General features: G+C 42.2%; 2 protein-coding genes across 3 annotated transcripts; one reads left to right on the top strand and one right to left on the bottom strand.

Moving 5' to 3' along the window:
- Positions 1-3,604: 3,604 nt before the first annotated feature.
- Positions 3,605-10,662, bottom strand: leo1 (LEO1 homolog, Paf1/RNA polymerase II complex component). The gene is made up of 14 exons (XM_011610018.2): positions 10,517-10,662; positions 9,840-9,988; positions 9,209-9,498; positions 8,434-8,747; positions 7,521-7,625; positions 7,298-7,395; positions 7,012-7,160; positions 6,591-6,675; positions 6,394-6,488; positions 6,177-6,311; positions 5,361-5,496; positions 4,276-4,468; positions 4,100-4,197; positions 3,605-3,840 (listed from the first exon to the last, which is right to left on the bottom strand). Exons 1-14 carry the CDS (start codon positions 10,635-10,637, stop codon positions 3,727-3,729), a joined length of 2,082 nt encoding a protein of 693 aa, XP_011608320.2. The 5' UTR covers positions 10,638-10,662; the 3' UTR covers positions 3,605-3,726.
- A 1,459-nt stretch (positions 10,663-12,121) lies between these two features.
- On the top strand, positions 12,122-23,050 carry tmod2 (tropomodulin 2). Of its 2 annotated transcripts, none has more exons than XM_011610017.2 (10): positions 12,122-12,262; positions 16,146-16,352; positions 16,812-16,968; positions 19,199-19,321; positions 19,533-19,607; positions 19,715-19,845; positions 19,961-20,068; positions 20,148-20,291; positions 20,628-20,772; positions 21,276-23,050. In XM_011610017.2, the coding sequence occupies exons 2-10, from the start codon at positions 16,227-16,229 to the stop codon at positions 21,305-21,307; spliced, it is 1,041 nt and encodes a 346-aa protein (XP_011608319.1). In that variant the 5' UTR covers positions 12,122-12,262; positions 16,146-16,226; the 3' UTR covers positions 21,308-23,050. The 2 variants fall into 2 exon arrangements, with proteins under 2 accessions (XP_011608319.1, XP_003969697.1); XM_003969648.3 differs by having other exon boundaries at positions 12,138-12,262; positions 16,164-16,352.
- The last annotated feature ends 199 nt before the right edge of the window (positions 23,051-23,249 follow it).

The following is a 23,249-nucleotide window of genomic DNA, read 5'->3' as shown; positions in this document are numbered from 1 at the left end:
TTAGATAACTGAAGGTTAGATTCTGGCACGCTTTGAGTCACACTGCCTTCTGAAATATCTCATCTCTTTGGAGACTGGGCAGATTCTTGGACCACACCTGACCTCACGACCTTTTTTCTTCCCTGTCCCATGCAACCATCATCTCCTTCTTTTAGAGCCATTTTTGACCTCCCAGTTGGTCTATTTTCAAAACATCCCATGTTTAGCAGAACCTATCCACGTTTCCCTTTTATCCCCTCAGTCCTCACCAACAGCTAATGTTCCCACTGAACCAACATTTTTAAAACAATTGAACCCTTCTTGCATCAGCACTGGTTCTAGATCTGTTACAACTGGAGGGTCTTCATTGTCACAATCAGCTTAGACAAACTTGGAGCCATATGTGCATGCATGGAACATATGTATTGAATACAGTGAGTGTAAAAAAGGTCTTATATATACGCTTTGTAAATACACTGGCCGGAGGGATAGTTACACATAGTGCCTCTAACCTGTTATGTAGATTAAAAGGGTTATAAATCAGACACTAGTGCAAAGGGCAGCAGATCCATACCACTGTTGGTGTTCTAGTCGTCTCTGCCTGCATACATTGTGCTGTCGAGGCTTTTTAACTGTTTTTGGTGCCAAATATACAGTATGTTATGTTCCCATCTCATCCCAAGTAAAGCAGCCAAATATTCTAGTGAGTGCAGTCCAACGTCCACGGTAGCATCAACAATGCAACCATAAATGGAAGAAGTATTCCAAGACTTCAGAGGAGCAGAAGTACTGTTGTGCACATTGAGATAGAATACCATAAAAATATGTCTCGTTTTGTTTCGTTTTTTGGAGTTTACTTCTGGTTCTTGTTTAGTTCTTCTCCTAAACTAGGTTTTTCTGCCCTTGTGCTGATCACAGCTCAGCAAACCTTATCTCATAGCTATAACTAAAGTAAGTATCTGTGTGGAAGACAAAATTCAATACATTTCCCTTATGTCACTTTCATACACTTAAATAATACTATAATACTAAATCCAGTTTGTTTACTTCTGCACTGTAAAAGAATGACATCGGTAAATGTAGCCTCTGTGTGGCTGTTTATGGTGCATATAGTTACAATAATTAACGTAGCTAGGAAGTGGGTTTGTGCCACAGGTGCTCACTTCTTCCCCTCATGTGTAATCTGTGTGGAGAGCAGATCACCACTGAAGGTAACCTATTGTTTACAGATTAAGCCTCGCAATTTTGGCAGAACAGGCTGACCCACATTCTTAAGGTCAGAAGGGGGGGAAATGTAATTGTTACAGCTGTTTTTGCATGAAGCCACAATACACACCTGCCAGTGCACAAACGCAAAGGTTCTAGGCTGCAGCCTCTTGTGTGCATGTCCTGCAGGGGGAAGAGTATTGTGTTTCTATTTTATTTATTAGCTCTTATATAAGTACCAGCAGGGGGACTGGCCACAGAGTAAAGAGTAAAGGACACCAAGGGAAAATCCGGTGTAAAAGTTTGGTTGCAGTTAATGTTAGAAGAACTACAGTAATGTTTATACTTACTTTCTCTGGAACAAAAAGCTGTGAATTTTACTGAAATCTAAAATACAGATATTACAATAAATACAGGCACTGAGTAAAGATGAACACAGGACACATTCAATCCAAAGTGGTACATATTAAAATAAGTGTATGAAAAGGATCTCCCCTGCCTTTATAAAGGGCCTCAGGTTCCACTTGTCACCTAATGTTTTGGTAGTAACTAGTTTGTGGGCTTTGTTTGCTGTTCTCTTCTTCTTCTGCATTAATCTTCACTCGTGTTACAAGTATTTTGTTGTTTGGCAGTACATTAAAGTCTGCGTTGCATTTTGCTGGAGCTGCATTGTTGTGCATCACCTAAAGACCAACCTCAAACAATACAGTAACACAGAGATAAAATGCATACTGGGCTCAACTACTGCAGACAAGAAAGAGTGTTTGGTTATAACAGAGGGGCGTCTGACCTGATAGTGGCCCTCAGGCCAGAGTGACATAACCATGGCCAAATTACCCCTGAATGACACACGCGTTCATGGCTGTATGTAAACAGCATGAAAGGCCGAAGCAACCAAAATCCTCTATTTTTCCAGCCATTTCAGCAGAAATGTGACATTAGAGGCTTGTGCTGCTCACGGGGAAGACCAGGTCACAGCAACTTAAGCGATGAAGACAGTGAGTAGAAGTGATTTTGAAAGAGAAAGGAAGGGGGTGGGGGTGGGGGGTGAATGCTGCAGCCCTCCCCTTAGACACAGCTGCCATCAGTCCATTCTGACCGAGTGTAACACTGCCTCCCATCCCCTTTTCCCACTGCTGTGTGGAATTGGGTTTACATAACCACTGCAGTCTGAGATAGTGCAGCACACCCCTACTGATGACACCTACTCTTTTCAAGACAATAAACTGTATACATGATACAGCATCCAATATTAACTAGACTATATATAGCTCTGAATATCTGAAGATCCATAGTTGACTGTACTATGAGCGATGCAGAGGCTAAGCAAGCACACGAACACAAATGCATCAACAGACCATGTAAGTGATTAAAAAATAAAGCAAGGATCACTGGGTACAACTTGCCTTCAGCAGCAAGTGGCTTAGTTGCACAACAACCTTATTCAAAACAAACGCTACATTATGAGTTGGTACTTATGAACTCATGTCCTGATAAAACCCTTCCGGAAGTCCTGTAAAAAACGTAGAAGAGAAAGCCATTCACGTCAAATCTGTGTGAATGCGCGCGCATGTATTATAACCATGCACATAACCCTGGCTTAATCACCAACCTTTTGTTTAACCAGTGATATGTCATTCCAAGTATGGCTATAACTGGTTTTCTCTGGAAAGGCCTGATAGGAGGGTTGTCAGCCATCGCTGGGAACGGTTAAATATGTGTGCGTCATTCTGGGTGATGAACTTGAATCAGTAACCAGGCACCTTTGTTGTCCACATTCCCTTCTCACCATGTGGCTCAGGAAGGATCAAATCACAATAAGTCAAACACCCCCAGCCACTTCCAACCAGGTGGAGGGCTGGGAGAATTTTTCCTGGTAGTTAGAGTCGTTAAAAAGTTTAGTTTAATAATCACATTCATTACAGCAGTACGCTGTATGATTAAATAAGGTTTGGCTGATTTTGAAATTGAGGCTTTTCAGTGACTGATGTAAATACACATTTAGAAGCCTAAAATAGAAGAGATCATGTTGTGAATGACTGGTATAAACAGCGAGAGGGAAATGACGCTTTCTCATTTGTCCTCACCTTTGTTTTGATGCACAAAATGTTTAGTCTCCCAAATATCAAGTTCTTTCCTTGAAGGTACTTTTGGGTCCACATGAACTGAAAAATCAAAAACACACTTGTAATAATGCCTTGTTGAGAGGAAGTGTTGAAAGGGAGGCGATAACATTGGGAACTTTTATCTCCAGACAAAAATGAAAAATAAAAAAAGGAAATATCTAATCAACCTTTTGTTTCCTTGATTGGAAACAAGGCAAAGTGGAAGGTTTCAGAACCACACAAGAGTGAAGTTCATATGCAGAGATCAATATGTTTAAAAAAGAAAAATAAAGAGGTCTTTAGGCACCTGAGAATACATAAGTCAAAGTTTTTTTAATTCTCAACTTTTACTCACTCACTCACAAAGAGCTAAATACACAGAAGCAAAATACAGATACAGCACTGATAATACAGTGGAATGATTTAAAAAAAAAAATTATTCGTCATCGTCTTCGTCCTCCTCTTCGTCACTGATGACATATTTTTTGGCTTTCTTGGTGGCTATTTCCTCATCACCTTCTGCCTTTCTCTTGCTTGATCCCTCACCCTCCTGGACAGACAGAACAGAGAAGAATGGACTGTGATATGAGGTGTCAGCTCTGCTGACAGCAGCAGACATACAGTATGTTCCCACAGTTCTTTTTGTTATATAATAAAGGCAATTTCACAAACTTGCAGTACACACACACTTTGGACAGGCTTTAATTTGCACTCCCCTAAAGCAGACATGGGACAAAGTTGGCTTTTTAGCCTCCAGAGTGTCCTACATCACACTGCCCCCTGTCTGTCCAGCAGGTTATTACACCAACCTCATCACTGTCCAGCTTCTTGGCTTTCATTAGCCTCTGAGCCTTGTCATCATCTGAGCCTTCATCACTGTCTGATGAGTAGATCCTCGCCCGCTCCTCTGCATTAAGAGGAATAAATAAAAAATATTAATACAGTTATTCAATTCATGAGCCCTGAGAAAAAGTTTTTATCTCACCTCTCAGGCCACCACCTCCTTTGTACTTGCTCTTGATGGCTGCCAGACTGATAGCTTCCTCACCCTCATCTTCATCATCATACCGATCTGGCTCCAGGTAGCTGCTGCTGAGGCCCCGCTGGTGTTGTTTTTCCCTCATCCTCCTCTGCTGGGACTCTCTGCGGATGGAAGCGCGCAGACGTTCCTCCTCTTTCTGCAGAAACAGACAGAAGTCAGAGTTACAGCAGGTGCGGCACTGTGGTGCAGTGGCACGTGTGTCTTATAGCAAAAACGCTGGGGAGTCAATTCTGGTTTGGGGCTGTGTACGTGAAGTTTGCGTGTTGCCGGCACAGATCATCTCTGGGTATTCTGCCTTTACCCACAGTCAATGCTTGCAACATCATTTTAGAGGAATATATTCCAGTCTGGCAAGTAATTGCACCGCTTTAGCCATATTATAATCTGATGTAACACAAGAGATTGGACAGATACCACAGAGGTTACTACTAAACCGAAAAACTTCTAGTCTTATTGAATCTTGTCTATTTTTGGATAAGTAATGTCCTTTCAGAACAGTTTGCCAACTTGAAGTTTATTATATTCATATCAGCTAATTAACTTTTGCTTCCAGAAAACAAAGTTGGATCGTCATCATAAGGTTGGCGCAATCATAATTAAGATAACTCATGACAAAAACAAAACGCTTCCAGTTGCAACAGCCGATTACAGGAAGTTACAGAACGTGCAGAATAACAGAAGGCTCCAATACTCCTGACTCTAAAGAACATGTGGCCAGTTTTATGCTGCTAATCATTAGCAAGTTAGTGCTGAAGTCAGTGAAAGTGTGAGACACCATCAGTACCACATAGAGCATTTGGTGTGTTGACAGTTGACACATAAGCAGTTCCCCCTGTAGACATGCTGACTGAGAATGTTTCCTTTCCACTAGCCAGCAGTTGATCTTGTTACGTAATACACATACATGTTGTCCTTTGTCTGAGATATGATGTTTCTCATGACGTGACCAGAAGCAGCCCTTATTTTTTTATTTGTGTTGCAACTAAAGGCTGTAGAACCAGAGGAAATGGACAGAACCGGATCGTCACCTTGATCATTTCATTACGATGCGACTCGGGATCCCGTCCGGCCATGGGAAGGATTCTGATCTTCTGTGTCTTGGAGCAGCGGTCGGCCAGAGATAGGGTCATCTTCCTGTGGGTGGCGCTGTCTGTAGAATGGGGCCTGGAAGTTCAGAAGACCACTGATGTGAGCTCAAAGTTAACAGATGTAAACCACAACTAACTGCATGAACACTTATTTATTTCTGTTTGAGGTCTAATTTGTGATTTTTATATTCTGTTATTAGTAACAAACACACAAAAATATTGTCTAGCCTATTACATCTGTAAACTTACAGTTTATATGTAGAATACGTAGAAACATTAAAGCTCGGACTCAGACAGTCTGAGCTTTAGAGCTCGATGGTGATTTTACGAGTGGCTTCAGCTCTGCAAACTGAAAAAGTGAAACCAATCTCGCTTGGATGTTTCTTTTTGTCATGTCATCTAAAGCTCTGCTTTGAAAGAAAAACAAAATCCCAATCCATTTGTACCCTAAGCAGATTGAGCCTTAATCCTCATCAAAAGTCCACTCTGATAACGCTGAATCGGAACAAATATCCCGTCTGGGAGCAGCGAGTTCTGTTGTGCACAAAGCAGCTTTGGCTGGTGTCCTGCCCGACTCATGTGGTCTGGGAAGGCAGAACATCCAGGTGGACTCGCGGGCGCTAAGAAGCTTACCCTCTTACGGCACAGCACATTTGCGAATGGATCCTGAATCAAAGCTGCCATTGTTGTTAACTGAAACTAAAAACAGCCTGAAGCATTTGAAAATAAATATAGCTGCTAACTTTACAGTATTACCTGAATGTGAGTTTGGTTTTGAAGACAGCCTGTCCCTGCAGACCAGTACCCTGTCGTATGAACAGGTGGTTGTGGTCTCCCTGCAGAGGCGCTTTGTAAACGTCAAACACTTCATTCCCCAGGTGGAGGGACATGCTGAGAAAAAAGTTCATTTAAAAGAAATAAAAACACTTTATCTTGTTTACAGTGTACAAACTGTCAAGCTGATAACACACACCTTCCATCAGACCATTTGACAATGCGGGCGTTGCTCTCTCGTGCTTCGTTTCCCTCCTCATCCCTTTTGGCTCGCCACCGAATCGTATTTTCCACCTGCAGCAGGAAAGAAGACAGTCAGTAAGAAAGTACAGACAAGAAAATACATGTCAGCTCAAAAAGAAAACCTAGAGCGCTCATCCTCATAGACAGGCATACCTTCAGTTTCAACCTGGTGCGTCCTTCTTCATCCAACATTTCTTCATCCTCGAATTCATCCTCATAGTACTGAGGATCGAAGGGTCTGTAAAGGAGGATTCAAATGAAGACTATCAAAATAATGTTCTACAGTTTCCAGAATTAGCTGCAGAACAGTTATCTAAGGTTCAATGCTCGCATTGTCTACTCAGGATGTAATGGCCTCCTACAATCATGGTGCACCACATATAAATATAAATATAAACCATATAAATGGTTCATTTCACAGTTCTAAATGCCAGTAGACAGGAAAATTGCCCATCATCACACTTGTTTTGATTTGGTTGCTTGGTTTTAGTTAATTATGAGGAGCAATTCAGAAAAAACATCCTAATATAAAAACTTTATTTAAGTCTGATATCAACAATGCTGTGGTTCTGACCTGGGCTCCACAGACAGGAAGTTGGGAAGCTTGACAAAATAAAGGTCAGATCCGAGGTCTGTGCTAACTTTTGGAATCTCGACTTCGATGCGAGTTTCAGGTGCAGGCTCCTCTTCTGCCTGCTCCCCCTCCATCCCATCCTCAGTATCCTGGACACAAGCAGAGGACGGAAGAGAGCTTTGACATAACACCATGATTCAATGACCCATAATAATAAGGATCAGCTCAGAGAGGCTTAGCAAGAGACTCTTAGAAAATGAGATTTAGAAACTCTTGAATGAGATACCAGGGGCTGGCCTGGAGTTGGAGGCTTCTCTGCATCGCTGTCTGAAGATATGTCATCAGCTTCTCCAAACAGGTCATCTGCTGCTGCTGGTGTCTTTGCTGTTCAACAAGATAGAAATAAACAGGTGCAATGAAAACCTCTCCTAATGCTTCACATGTAGATGCTATTATGGCTGATCTTGATGTGCTTTGAAGAAAATAATCTTTCAAATAATCTTTTTCACCTTTCTTTGTTCCAATGTCACTGTCTGAATCTGAATCCGAGGCCACTTTGGTTTTGGATTTCTGTCTGAGAAAATCATCTTCACTGTCACTGCCCTTTGTAGACTCTGAAAAGGAGATGATTGAAAAATCTCTTATCGTAATAATAAAAAATTATTAAATATAAGCACAAGAGGTAAAGAATTGACAACTGAATCTACAACTTATTTCTGGGTTCTTTGATGAACTTCAGTCCTAAAGGATAAAATGTTTACATTACACATGAATCCCCATCAGTTATATCTAACGTCCATCTTCTACGACTTTATTGATTGGGGTGTCAAGGGAACACCCTGGACAAGAAACCACAGCAACAGAACTGCGTTTCCACTGACTCTTTTGGCTCTAATCTACTCACTTTTGGGAGCCGATCTTGTGGATCTTGTGGAGCCCATTTTGTGGGTATACAGATAGAAACCAAATTGGCACACAGAGTGCAGAGGTTTGGACTTCGTCAAATGACCATTGTGTGCACTTTTTTATCATTATTATAACAAAAAAATAGAAGAACAATGAAAATTACTCCAAAAAATACCTAACTATAAAAATGGCAGGCAGGCGATTACACTGCTGCGTTTACTCCATTTGGGGCTAACGTTGATGACGCACTGATCATTCTCTAAACCAATCACCGTCTGAAATGTGTCTACAGCACCTTTTAGTACCGGTATTTGAAAATTCCAACCCTGAAAGGGCAGATACCAAAAAGTAGCACCAGGTAACAGGTAACTTTTCTCAGTGGAAAAGCACAAAAGCGTGAGTAGAGTACAGCCGATAACAGCAGTGGAAATGCGGCATAACACGTCAAGAATAACACTGTAGGGTAAACCATGATACAGGTGCTGTAAAATATCCTTGAGTGGAACCTGGGAGTACCTGACTTCCTGTGTCTGGGGCCCTCGTCATCAGAGTTCTCTCTTTCTTCATCAGAATAATGGCGTTTCTCTTCCTCATCCTCTGACTGGTCGCTCTTACCCCCTCCGTCCCACTTCTCATCATCTGACTGGATTTCCTGGCCCGAGGCATCTCCGTCAGTATGAGGGGTGCCCAGACCAGACTGTGGGGTCCCTGGACCAGACTGTGGGGTCCCTGGACCAGACTGCGGGGTCCCTGGACCAGACTGTGGGGTCCCTGGACCAGACTGTGGGGTCCCTGGACCAGACGGTGGGGTCCCTGGGTCACTGTGTGCACTAGTGGAAAACAGAAAACAGGTGCAATGAGGGTCAAAGTCGCTCAGTTACTGAGAAAGAATCACAGTGCACAAGGTAGATTTTCTACCAAACTCCAAAAAATTAAAGTTTTTTTTTATTATTAAAGCAGGAGTAATCAGGTAAAATTCTGTCTCTCACAAGCATAGAAAAGAGCATCAGGAACACTATAGCTCTAATAGCAATATAGTTACACTTGGTAGCAATTATTGTAGTAATTGCTTCAATGCTTCATTTTGTTCTGCATAAATACTGCTTGATATGTTCATTCAATTGCTTTTCTGCAGTTCGTCATTATAGATAGGGTTTAATTTGGTTGGTCTAAATGGCCACAACAGCGTAATCTACAATGTTAACTGAAATCTTTATGGGGAGATGACAAATGAAAGAAGCACTTATATATGACACATGAATAACATCCGTGTAAATCTTGAAACATGTACCTTCTGTCCGAACGCACGCTGCCCCTGTCAGAGCGAGCACTGCCCACTCCAGAGACCCCGCTGCCAGCCGGGCTTCTACCGTCGGACCGGTGGCCCGCATCCTCGTCATCTTCGTCCTCATTTTGATGGCCTTGCTCTGATCCACTATGCTGCTCTGCATCAGAGTGGTCGTTGTCGCCCTGATCCGAGTGCATGCTGGCATCTGAATGGTTTCCAGAACGATCCGAGTGCTGGTCGCTGCCACTGTGTTGACTGTGTTGCTCGTCCTCACTGTCATCTCCAAACAGCTCCTATTAGGTAGAGGAAAAGGTCCACATAGAGAGAGGTCACCGCTAATGTTAGGATGGTGGTCATCCATCCTGCTGTAAATAGATTGAAATTATTGACACAGATTTGCTCAAATGCATAGAAGAGCCACAATTTTCAGACTGGCAGTTTGTCAAGACAAAGAATCGCCGTTAATCGCAATCATAAATATTTGTGCAAAGGACTGGAACAGAACTTACTACAGCTTAAAAGTTTATAGTAAATATTTAATTGGGAGAAATTGTTATGGGTTTCTGCTGATTGACTCTTGGACACAGCAACACCACTGCAGTTTTTTTTCATTAGGCAGACAAAAAACACACACCTTATTCATACTGGCATTTCCTGCCTCATGGTCATTTTCTTCATCCTCATCATCTTGGTCTCTCTCACTGCCACTGCCACTGCCTGAGGCATTACTGGCAGATCGGGGTCTCTCCTGCTCCGAGTCTGATCCAGATCCAGAGCCAGTCTCTGAAACATAATAAAAAAGGCCGTTTTCTATCAGACAGAAGAGCTCATACAGCAGCAATATGAGACATCACTAAAGACACCCCATCCAGTACTGTAGGTGGAAAACAGAGTAAAGCATCGGTGATCAGTTCAATTACGTTCTTTAAAGTTGTGTTTGATTATAGTACCTTTGCATTTATTAATGTGGGCATATAACCTATGGCAAATACACTCTCCAGATTACAGAAGCAATGAAAAAATGAACCGGATTGAGGTCTGCGCTGCATAGTCATTTGCCGGTTGTTTCAATAATCATTACACAACTGCCACTTCAGCACGATTGTTACAGTAAAATGTGGTTTTACGTGACACCAACCATGCAAAATAACCCGGGAAATGGCAAACAAAAACCATAAACCAGAGTTTCCAGAAATGCAAGTAGAAACGTCCGTGGAAACCAACCAAAATTGATCTGCACCAGGAAAATCAGTGTAATTAGATAACCGCTTACTCCGTAAGCATTATTATAAGAAATAAAATGATCATTACCTCGTTGATCGTTGTCGCTGTCTCCATCACTACCAAACAACTCGTCCATGTCCGCCATGTCTTCCAAACTGTCCTGAAAGGGTGTCACGCCGGAAGTAGAACATTCGGCTTCCTGGTTCATAATGAGGCACCGTGTGGTTGTAGTACATAGTTTTACCACACGATGGCAGTAGACACCAGCATTACCATTGGTGACTCGTCACCGCCGACGACGAGGTTGTGACCCCTGGAGTTTATGTCCGTCTGACTGTGAACAAAATAACCCGAAAAGTTATCAACGGACATTAATCACATTTAATAACATTTTCAAAAAATGTTGACAATGTGCCAATGAAGTACTAATTAGTAAGAAGAGCTGATTACATTTGATGTTCCGGATTCCAGAGGGACTTTCACCTTCGATATTCAAACCAAGGGTCTTTGATCATAACGCAACCAACTTTGTTATGTAATCTTATATCACTACGTATAAACTATACTATGGGTGTAAGTCACAATATGTAGAAAAATGGCCTGCTTGGGGGAGGTCTGCGCTCTGAGTGCCCCCCCATCTAGTTCTGTCTGCAGCTTGTGTATCTGAAACATAAAACACTACTTTTGACACCAATGATTTATATCTTTAATATTTTCCTTTTTACTGCCTATAAACAAGCAGACACAATTCACATATGGCTACTCCGAGACAGCAGCAGTAAAAGAAGTACTTGCAGATTCTGCAATAAAGATACATGTTATCCGTCTGCAATAGTTGGCTGAAGGCCAGAACAGCATTGGACATTTATCTAATTTATTTTCAAATCTATTTCTGTGCCAGCTGTTACTTACACCATATTGTGGGAATATGTTTTTACCTTTTGGGTTATTACACATTTTCACTAAGCAATGTAAATACTTCAAGTCTGTCTTATAAGCTAACTTGTGACAATGTTTTATTGTCTGGCACCTGTTTCTGAGTCATCAACTACATAAGTTATATTTAATTAATTCCTTAATTAGCTACAGTATACCCCTTTATCTCTAAAATAGCAGGCTTTAATGGTAAGCCATTTATACGATGTACTCTAAATCTTACCTGCACAATAAACAATGGAAAATAGCAGCACAACTGGTGTAAACCTTATTTATAAAAAATAATAGTAAAGCAGTCTCTGGGTTGCGTAAATACATAAATCTGACATCCCTTGTACAAAGTTTGCATTTCATAGATGCATGGATGTTCTCCCCCCCCCCCCCCCCCCCTGCTTCTTTTGTTTTGCTTGATAGTGTAAAGTAACTGAGTAAACAACATGGAGATACAAAATTTTCGTGGTTATTATTAGTTTAGTTACTAGTTCAACTATAGATTGATGGCTATTTTGCTCAATCCTTTGCAATTTAAGCAAATCCCATTTCAATAAAAACACTGATGCAATTACCCTAATATATTCAACGGATCCAGTTAATTAAAACCATGTTTTGTGTTTTGTTTTCCTAAATATGTTCCATTTTATTTAATCTTTTCCGGTTTTCACTCTCCCTCATTTGATTGGTTAATATAGAAAAAGGCGGGACATGTTACCTGATTGGTTGAGGGTTGACAAGCTCTCTTTCTATTGGCTGAGCCTGACGTCACTTGTCGAACTCTGTGACTGTCTTCCTGTGTTACCGCCCTTGGACAGAGTGAGACACCGAAAACTGGAGACATCGTATACACTGGAAACACTGGCCGGCACTACTCACAGATTTCTTGGGACGCATTAACCTCAGGTGAGTGACACGCCTGTGTCTTTTTGGAAAGAATATGTCAATGCAGCGAACGCGCCAGACGAACTATTAGCAAAAGAGCTAGTCGCTTGAGCCAACTGCAGAGGTTAGCATGTTAGCTGCTACATTCCTTTCTAGCTGTTTCACATGGAGTTAACGTGACTGCCTCAGACAAATCTTGATAGGGCGGACTTTTCACGCTGTCACAAACCGTGTGAGCTGGCCGTAGCCACGTTGTGTTGCTGCAGGTCATAAACAAATGCTGGTCACCACAAACACGCCGAGCGCAACTTGGTTAAGGTGTTTCCACGTATGTCCACAAGAGATGGATGAAACTCTTTCAACAACTTGCACCGCGAAACAAGACAAGCCTGTATCACCCACGACAAATGTCATTTAATAACTACCATTAACATCTCGATCATTTCAAGTAATTAGAGTAAATGATCAGCTGGCACTTCGGTTGTCCCGTGTTCAACTTCGCGTAAACGATAGTTTACGTGTACAAGGAGTGACGTAATCTTATCTGTCGATCATTGTTAATAGGAAATGTGGATCTTACTATGATGAAATCATTAATGCCATTAGAGGTTTATTAAATTAATCTGTTAGCGTAGACTGACGTTCTGTTGTCATCGAGAATACATATTTTGGTAGATTGTTCCCACCAGTAAGACGGCGAGGGAAAGGGTGTGGTTTTAATGATGCTACTTCTTTACTGGTCACGGTATGTTTACATTTGTCTTTACATGCTGACACCCTCTAGTTCAGAGTTTCTCAATATTTTAACAAATGCAGTGGGTAAGACTCAGTGCTGAATGAAGGGTGTGGCAGGCTTTAAAGACTATGTCTGAAATGGTGTAAGCCTGAAGGCTGGGAGTCCCTCCTTAATGCAGAATTTGTTGGAGTGTTGTGTAGTCTGCTGACATGACTTCTCTGGTGATACTGCCTGCTGCAGCAGTGCAGTATTGCAGGTAAACAAGCTCCCTGATAGGGGATGTTTAACCTGCATAGGCCAAGTGTATAGTTTCAGCTGCAGGGAACAATCTGTCTTGATTATTCTCCCAGTTGAAAACCAAGCCGCCCGTTTTCATCGCTCCACCTTTCCAATGATGAACTGTGACTGGTATGTGCAGCTACATGCTGACACAACAGGCCAGCTAAATTATAAATGTTGAAGAGATATCGACACATGTAGGCAAGCGGGTGGGAGGAGGAAGTGTCGACTGCTGTCCTGTGTGTAGGAGAGCAAGTTCCTTTTAAGTACAGCTGGTGTGGGCAGTGTTATTTATTAATTTTATTACTGCTGAGGCTTCCTTTTCAAGGGTGAGTTGTAAGTCACAACACTTCCATATTTGTCCTGTGAGAAAGAGGAGTGTAAACGCTGCCTTTAGAACACCAATGGTTACTTACCCTGCCGTGCATTACATAATACCTGCTAGATAATATAATAAAATAATAACACCTGTTCAGATAGACGTAAGCTAAATACGTTTTGCATGCGCGATATTTATGACACACAGATCTGTAATGGTATCAGATACTGCGTAACTTGCACAGCATTGTGTAGAAAACCTTGTGCCACTAATTGGGAAACTGATCTGATGGCACCTAATGGATTGGAATGGAAGTCCGATGACTCCCACCTAATCAAATTGACAGCCTGGCATTTTATTCAAGAAGCGAGTGTATTGTTAAAATAAAAGACCAAACAGCATGGAGCGATGGAAGAGTGGTTTTTCACATGGTAACAGATGACCTCCTCCAGCTGGAGAGATGAATGAACTGAGAGCTTCTGGCATTGGGTGCTGCTAGTGCGAGTGCTCCAAGAGATGACAAGGCTTTTGGCCATGTCAACGTCCCAGGGAATGTGTCCCGCGTGCTGAAGCAACAGCTCAGGCTTTGATTGTATCTCCATACTCTTATCTTTAAAATTGCTGAGCAGATCTGATTGCAGGGAACGTCACGATGTTTATTGCATGTTGGAGCAAACATAGAGGGAATGCTGTTGTTTTCCACTGTTGTCCGTGACAGTAACCCGTCCTAACTTGACCGGGTCAGAGCAGGAAAGTGTAACCTGAGTGCAGACAGGTTTGCTGCATTATTGGCCGGGAGCCATCTGTTGTCTTGAAGGATTAGCAGAGAAGGAGAAAGGATCATTGAGAGGGGACTAATGGATCCTCTCAGCATATCTGCCCTCTTCTAACACAACCACTGTCCACCCTCGTTTTTGAAGAACTGGAAACGAAATACTGCAGTTTAAAGCGTGATGAATATGTGTGAAGTGTTTTTTAGAAAGTAGGATAATATGGAATTATTTTGAACTGGTCTTTTCTTAAGCAGATTAGCATATGTGCGACTTAAAGCCTATTCCAGGCAGGGGTCTTCTCCCAAATCCTGCACAGATAGTGCGTTTCTTGATCGCACACCGATCTGATTAGATTGAGCAGATTTGGAAATGAAAAATCAAAGTTCACGTAATCTTTTTGAATGATTTTTCATTCTTCATTTTCATCCCCCCCTTTTCTCCGTCTCCAGCAGTCGTAGCCTCCGAGGTGAACTCGTAGATGAAATTTCTTTTGCTGAGGCCATCAGAATTAAATTATGGGAGGGAGGGGGACACGTAGGCTGGACTCAGACTCACAGTAAAGCGGTCATGTGTTTTTCTTGTGATTGGACGTCTTGGCGCTGATTCTAAAAAATAAAGTGTTCTGTAAACATCAGAGCAAGGACGTCTAATGACCTCATGAGAATATGACCTGGAGGCTTTTCTATCATCACGGCACTGAGCATTTCTATGCTTTCGATTTCTCCTTCCTGTTCTTTAGGCCTCCATGTGCACGTACATATGCTTTTAATATTCTGTGATAGAGGTTTTCTTCTGTAATCACAGTTTGTTGCTCTGTACCTGTACATGTGCAATAACAATAAAGTTGAATCTAATCTAATCTAAAGATAAGGCATGTCCTCTTTAAATATCCTGTCATTTGTTGACAGCGATTGTTTTTCAGATATATCAGTGACGAGGATGTTGCAATAACAGTCACACGATAATGCACAACCGTACGTTAGACAGCCCCTCCTCAGCACTTGCAGCATCGCCCGGCTCGCTTTCCTTCCAGCTCGATGTGGTAATATCTTTTCGTAATGGAACATTAGGTTTAACAGCATTGGCTGTTATTTTTAAAGGGATTATTGGATTTACAGGTTGTAATTAAATACATTAATGTTGACAATTCAGAAAAGCTTCATGTACTCCGGTGCACACGCTTGGAGTTTCCTGGAACTGGAGGAATCACTCAGAGGGAACGGCATTACATTATTTCTCTGCAAAAGCAGGATTACCCAGGATTATGCTGACATGAAGCTCTGAGATTGATGCAGCATTTTTCCATGTAAATACTGTATATTCTGTATTTACATAAACACGGATCTTTTCTTAGTAGTAGAAAGCTTTGTGTGAATAGCATGAGGGGAACCGTGTTTTTCTTTTTCTTTTTTCTTGAAGTGATTAGGACTGGAACATCTGTGGGGTCCTGCAGGGAAACTGGAAATTATGAGGTCATTGTGTGTTCAGACTGTGGCGTGGGAGCAGGAACTCTTTTCATATTGCTTGACTGGATGCAAAACCAGCATGTAACTCATTCATTCAACTGAAGTCTTGTTTCCTATTATTAGCTGAAGGCTTTACGCTTTATTAATACAAAATTGCTAGAGTCTGAGAACCTGAAAAGACATTACACACAAAGTGATGCCTTTTTTTAGCTAGTCCTCAAAGCCTTAAAGGTGTTGAGGGTTGGGTTTAGGTTTAAGGGTTGAACTGAATGTAGTAATATGCTAATTAAAATGCCAATTTTATTTTCTAATGTGTACGGATTTTCATCAGGTTTCCTCCTCCGTCTAGCCTGTAGCATCGAGCCGGACACGAGAACACTTGGCTGTGGTCTTCTCCGTTATAGCTGGCACAATGGCACTATCGTACAAGAAGGACCTGGGCAAGTACAAGGACATCGATGAAGATGAAATCCTCAACAAACTGTCGGCAGAGGAACTGAAACAGCTGGAGACAGCCCTCGAAGAGATGGACCCTGAGGTCAGGATGACAGGACTGGAGGAGCTCCAGGAGTAAAAAAAAGTTTATAGGAGAACTGTCACAATGTGTTACATGCATTCATGAGCCCCCAGAATCTTGGCAACATATTTTCTAGTTTCAGGCTGATTCTTTGAAGGTACAAATTCCAGAAGTTAATCAAAGAAGTAGTTTTCTCTCAAGTGCTTTTAGCCTCCAGTGTTTTGGGTGTGCTTTTCCATCTTAATGGAGTGTAACAAATGACTGTACATGATACCAAACAGGAAAAGCTCACAGGAAGCACTGTAATAGGGTGCTGTGTTATCATTACATGAAACATGAGCAGTACACAAAGGCAGTAGAGGGAAAAAAAGTCAGACAAACTACGGTATTAGATATGTATTTTAGATCTGTTCTTGCATGAATGCATTATATGAAACACATCTTCACGCATTGATAACCATTAGTTTCTTTTTCCGTCAGAATGCTCTCCTCCCAGCGGGTCTCCGTCAGAAGGACCAGACAACAAAAACCCCAACAGGAAACTTCAACAGGGACGGTCTCCTTAAATACCTGGAGAAGGAAGCCATGGACTATAAAGACAGGGACGATGTAGTTCCCTTCACCGGAGAGAAAAAAGGTTTGTGTTCATCCACTAATTTTCATAGTCGATTAAATTCCTGGCCAAATAAGTTTAGTGGAAGCAAATTTATTTGCTTAATGATCTGTATCCTTCAACTTAAACATTGACAAACACTCACAGTTAATTACCTTTTATCGAGTCTCCTGTCAGTAATTGCGCCTCTGCTGTCTGGATAAGTGTTATTAATTCATGTGTGCTGTACAGCACGTAATAGAAGGCATGTTTTCACTAGAGGAATGAAGTTATGGGGAGTTGAAAATGGAAGCCCAGTTAAGATTAAAGGTAGATGTATATTTAGTAACCCCAAGGTGGTCAAACCCTCGCTTCAGTGATCCGTGATTTCAGTGTGCACTTTGTCAGCCGTGACTCATTTAAATGGTATTGAAATTGCTGACAAAACTGAAACAAGACGATTGTTAGAAGAGAGACCAGTTTTCTTCAAACTGGTTTTTAAACATACCTGTGGTAGTCTTGTCTCACTACGTCATTAAGAGAGAAAAGTCAGAGATTTACGTTCCACAAGGCAGAACATTAGGGTTCGGAGAAATTAGGGCTGTCACACACATCACTACAGAAAGGCCTGGTTTGGTCAGTTTTGCTAGCTGTTGAAATGAAGCAAACAGCATGGAAGATATTTCTGCCGTCACCAGGGACACGGCCAGTTTTACTCCCAAAGAATGAGTGTAAAAATTCACATTATTGTTATATATTTAATTTTGGATCTCCAGGGATGTTAATGTTCTTACTGAAAGAAGAAGCACATGTTTTCTGGCCAGCTAGAAAATAGCCTTCCTGCGTGCGTGCACGTGTGCGCGTGTTTGTGTACACACCCTGTGACAACATGGAAAAACTCAAATCACAGTGGTAGCTCAGTGGAATGTAGCTGATCCAACCCCTTGTTATTTCCACCCCCTGCTGATGAATAATGTCCTCACGAGTATGTGAATCTCTCCTCAGTAATTTCAGAGGAAAAACACCCCGCTTAAATGCCATGGCAACCACGGCATCATTTTCATTTACGTCTGCTCTGCTGTCTGTCCGTCATTCTTAAGGTTGTTGTCAGTGGTTGGAGGAAAGGAGAACCGGTTTCTGAGCAAAGGGACGTATTGTTAGAGTAATTGGACCAATCTGGGTCACCCTTGCATTGTGTTCTGAGAATCCCAAGTTTGTTTCTGCTACAGTGGCAGGTGTGGCTGTAACAATGAGAATTCAGTAACACAAAGCCCGCCTGTGCTCCAAACCACTTTTAAACTTTCACGTGTGCTCAGTTTTAGGTGTTTTCCCAATGGAGCCTTTAAAGGAGGCGCTGGTACGGATCATGATACGACAATTGTAATGACATTTATTGACTCGCCTTTTTTTTAACACAGATCTTCAAACATAGTTTGGGTTGCTATTTTTCCCCCAGAAAATGCATATCGCCCTCCTTTAGTCCTGAATGTGTGCAGCGTTCCAGTGAGAGGACTTTGGCCCCGTCCTCGTCGTGCTTTGGTGGGGCTAAATGTCACTGACACCGGATGTTGCTTTCTGACTATTCACTGCTCACTGGCTTTCAGGAAGTGCCAGAACCCCCCACTAGGGACCAGTTTGAACAAGTTGCCTGGGTGTGCTTGAGTGAGGGTGGGGGCAGAGGGTGGGCCTCTTTATGGGTGTTTCTGTTTACACAGACAAGCATTGAGACGCATTTAGTGGTGCAGTTTTGGGTTTGCTGCCCCAGCAGTACAGTTTAAATTCGGCTTCATTGATCGTTCCAAGCCTTATTTTTCTATTTCTAACTTAGATGGGTTGCCATGGTAATACAACAGTTTTCAGATAATTGTGCACTGACATCAGATGATGGTTGGTGAATGTTGTGTAAAGAAATGAAATATTTATAACTTGGAGAACAACCTCGGTCTAATCTAAATGTAGAAATACTGCACATTAAATAAAATATGTTGTATCCCTGTAAAAGAACAAAAACTACCACAAATTCACAATAACCTGTGTAAAAAAACCCAAATGCACCATTATCATTTCAGTCTATAACCATATAACATCCATTCCTTATTTGTTGTACAAATAGACCAGATGGTGTTATTTTTACCTGCCTGTACACATATTTATTACATTTCTTATATCCGATCAGTGGCAAAGTCTGACTGAGCACTAACAAACACTAATGAGTTTCACTATTTTGGAAACAGGTTGTGTAAGATCTCAAATCCTGTCCTTTTTTTGTCCTCAGGTAAAATATTTGTTCCTAAGCAGAAACCTATGGACCTGCGCCAGGAGGAGGTCACGACCCTTGATCCAGAGCTAGAAGAAGCATTGTCCAGTGCCACAAATACGGAGCTGTGTGACATCGCAGGTAAGAGCGGGAAAAATCCCAAATGTAACCTTTTCCACTGGTGTGTGTTGTAGATAATCGTGGCTCTGTTGAGCCTTTTCTGTGGTTGACAAACACAAGGCTCCTTTCACTCTGACACTGTTTCCCACGGCTCGGGTTTGCATTCATTCGCCTACTGGTGAATATTTGAACTGGAGCGGACAGCAGCTCAGTGCTGTATTAATGTTTGCAGCTATCCTCGGCGTCCACTCTCTGGTCACTAGCAGAGAGACATACGATGGGTCCTCAGCTAAAGAAGGCTACAACAGTAAGTCGGCATAAGCTGATTTCAGTGACTCCCGCCTGATGTGAATATCACACACACACACACACACACACACACATTCCACCTGAATCCCACCTGTTTGTTCATAGACGTGATCAAAGGGGAGAAGATGGTCCCAGTGTTTGACGAACCTCCTAATCCGACAAACGTGGAAGAAACTCTGCAGAGAATAAAAAGCAACGATAGCTCCTTAACAGAGGTCAACATCAACAACATTAAGGTGCACAAAAGTCCCAGATCCACCCACACAGCCGTAACTACAAACAGATGCCCACCACACAAGGAGAGTTACATCTGCTGCTGTGGAAACTTTAACCATTGCTTCCCCCCCCCAGAACATTCCAATTCCCACACTAAAGGACATTGCAAAAGCCATGGAGAAGAACACACATGTGAAAAAGTTCAGCATGGCAGCAACGCGGAGTAATGATCCCGTGGCTGTGGTGAGACAGAGCGCCTTTTGAACCACTCACTGTAAAAATGAGCGTCTTCTATAGCCTGCCTCCTCGTGTCTTATTCCAGGCCTTCAGTGACATGCTGCGGGCCAACAACACGTTGCAGAGTTTGAACTTGGAATCCAACTTCGTCACTGGTGCAGGAGTTCAGGCTTTGGTTGATGCACTGCGAGACAACGACACTCTGACGGAGATCAAGATAGACAACCAGGTAACGTTGACGGAAATGTGTGAATTGTCTTTTGGTTTGTATTCATAAATCAATCAGGAAAAGTTGTGTGAACTCTGGTTCATAAGTGAGTAGAATGTCCCTCGAGATAGAGGTAATGACAGTGTCACTGTAGTTAGAACGCAAGGAATTTGTAATTAGAAACGTCTTATGATTGGCTTCACAAAGAAGTTGCTGCTCTGCTGTACATAACAAAGCTACCCTGGCTGGGGTTTTGGTATGTTGGAAATAAAAACCCACTATTATCTGTTACAAACCTAAATGAAAGAATGGAATTTTACAAGTCGCCTCTGTTTTATGTTTTTTTTTATCATTTAGAGGCAGCAGCTGGGCACCACTGTAGAGATGGAGATAGCTAAAATGTTGGAAGAAAACCACAGCATCATCAAATTCGGATACCACTTCACCCAGCAAGGACCTCGCGCCAGAGCTGCTGCAGCTATCACCAAGAACAACGACCTTGGTATGACAACAATCTGACTTTAGGGTTTCAAAAGCTGTGCGGGGAGTTTCCCATCACGCTGTCTTTACTTCACAGCGAAGTGCAACAGTTCCAGCACCAGATCTCAGTTTTTGTTGTTGTTTGTAAGAATACGGTCCATATTGATGCCCTCCTCTCTCTTTTAGCTCCTTGCCCTGTCAGAGATGCAGTGGTACAGGTGTGCTGCATGGGTTGGTGTGTGTGTGTGTGTGTGTGTGGATGCAGCAGTCACTGCATTAATAGTTTGGAGACTGACACGGTTGAGAATGACATGGCACTTGTTTCAGTTCAGACGTGATGCTGCGACCTGGGTCTGAATGGACCGGGCGGCTCGCGATAACTCACTGGGTGTTGTCATGACAGACTAACAGGCCTGTGGAGGTGTGTGTGCTGCATGTTTGCAGTCGAACCACCTCCTCCTCGGGGGGGGGAGGGGGATGGAATGAAGGCTTTGGTCCATTTTTCATGCTGCTTTTCCTCTCCAGTCCGCAGGAGGCGAGTGGAAGGGGACCTGTAGGGACGGACGCCGTTACGTTTCCCAGCTGACTTTGTTGCATCATCTCATCATGCGGAATAACTTCGGCCAATGTCCGGCTCTCATCTCACTGTGTGGAAACTCTAGTCTTGTGCCAAACTGTGGGGCAAGGCGCGCTCAAGGAGAAAATACGTCAGAGAAGAAGGGAAATAACTGGAACTGCCCGCTCCCATACACATGTTTATATATTGTTTATGTTTTTGAAGGTGTATATCTGATTAGTTTTAGACATTTCATCTTATTTTATACTGTAATCCCCACAAAGGTAACGTGAACAACTTCCCACTTGCTACCTGTGTTGAAGTGGTCATTTATAGGTGATGATGTCATCACGAGTGGTTGCAACAAAAAGCTCATCTGACTAAGATAAGTCACCAGTCTACCTGTTATCCCTTTCTTTTCAACAGGCACGGCTGCAGTGCACGTCAGAAGCTTCCCGGAAGAGTAGCTCCTCAGAGACACCACACCAATTCTATTTTTAACGATTGGGTCATTTTACAAAAAAAAAACCCTCAGCCCTCATTTTCCAGGATGTACGTTCCAAACCAAATACTCCCAAGTAAAAGTCGGAGAAACTTATTTTTAAAAATGGTGTCTGAAGCTTGTAAATTGGACCCGGTGATACGCAAACCTAGAGAAATCGAGGATTGAGCTTATTGATCAGATCAACGCATCTGTGAATATTCAGTGCTGATTTCAGCCAACAAACAGCCCTCATATAAATGTACTGTCAAGTCAAGCTCTTTCCTATTATGGATTAACCATTTCACCATCATTAAGAGGAACACATCAGCTCTTATTTTGAAGTCGGTTTCACAGGTTATGATGTAGATGTCTGCTCAAGGCTCCAGGTTTCTCAAATCTTCAACCATGCCAAAGACTCAGACGGAAAGCTGCGTTTATCAGTGACAGATTTCACAGTTTGTGTTGATACTAGTTCAGAACAGTGTGGTTTCCCCGCAGTACGAATTGGCAGATCGGTGTGGGGATTAATGATTTTGCAGACATGCATTTGCAGTTTATTTTATGGCTCCTGGACCATAAATGTTGAGCTTTGCAGTGAAGAGTTAGCCAAGCGGCGGTGTGACAATTCTCAGGTTTTGTCTGCTTGTGAAACATCTCCGAGACAGAGAAGCTCGCACAGGTGACTTTTCTCTCACAGAAACACCCTCAACAGTAGCGCCTCCTGTATCATGCACAGTAACGGGTGATAACACTCGCTAATCTAACCTGCTCGACAAAAACAAGGCAAATTCAGGGGCTTCTTGTCGAGTTTTATGTAATTGAAGAATAAATCACGGCATCACTCATTAGAGATCTGTCAACCAAAAATGTTGCTATAACACCCTCACATTCCCGGGATAATACCTGCACGTTTTCATTCAGTGTGCAGCCACGACCGTAGTGGCTGATGTTTCTTAACCTTCCTCTGTTTTGTTTTTTAACACGATGCTTTGCTAAAGTGAGAAACCGCCTCTCTTCTTTTGATTGTGATCCTATGACTCTTAATACTGTATGTGTGTATGTTGATTGTAAAATGCCATCTCAGAGTGCACACACTCACTCACACACACTTCTGTGGGTATCTAAATGATTTGTTTTGTACCGTGAATGAAAGCCCGGGTGTATATTCAACATTGTACTGTTATGAAACCACATGACTGGTGAAACGCACTGCTGACTATAAAACATCTTCAATAATAAATGTTTTTACATACTTCCTGGACTCGCTCCTTTACATCTCCTTTCTTATACTGCAGGAAAACCATGCTAATGCTTACGATATTGACGATAAGGGTAATGAGCCTTTACTGAGTTTATACTGTTCATTTTAAAAGACTCCTGGTAGTTAATTGTGTACTTGGACATTTATTTTGAAATGCTATCTGAAATTAGACATTTAGTAATGTAATTGCTTCCATAC

Source organism: Takifugu rubripes, chromosome 13 (genome assembly GCF_901000725.2).
Source record: "Takifugu rubripes chromosome 13, fTakRub1.2, whole genome shotgun sequence".
NCBI lineage: Eukaryota > Metazoa > Chordata > Actinopteri > Tetraodontiformes > Tetraodontidae > Takifugu > Takifugu rubripes.
Note: the sequence above shows the minus strand (reverse complement) of the source record. Positions and strands in the feature narration are given on the sequence as shown.

Coding starts and splice junctions, on each gene's coding strand:
- leo1 (XM_011610018.2), bottom strand. CDS start 10,637: ATGAACCAGGAAGCCGAATGTTCTACTTCCGGCGTGACACCCTTTCAG. Junction 7,161..7,297: donor CAACTCCAGGCCAGCCCCTG/GTATCTCATTCA, acceptor GCTTGTGTCCAG/GATACTGAGGATGGGATGGA. Junction 3,841..4,099: donor AGAAGCTGGACAGTGATGAG/GTTGGTGTAATA, acceptor CTGTCTGTCCAG/GAGGGTGAGGGATCAAGCAA.
- tmod2 (XM_011610017.2), top strand. CDS start 16,227: ATGGCACTATCGTACAAGAAGGACCTGGGCAAGTACAAGGACATCGAT. Junction 16,353..16,811: donor TCGAAGAGATGGACCCTGAG/GTCAGGATGACA, acceptor TTTTTCCGTCAG/AATGCTCTCCTCCCAGCGGG. Junction 16,969..19,198: donor CTTCACCGGAGAGAAAAAAG/GTTTGTGTTCAT, acceptor TTTTGTCCTCAG/GTAAAATATTTGTTCCTAAG.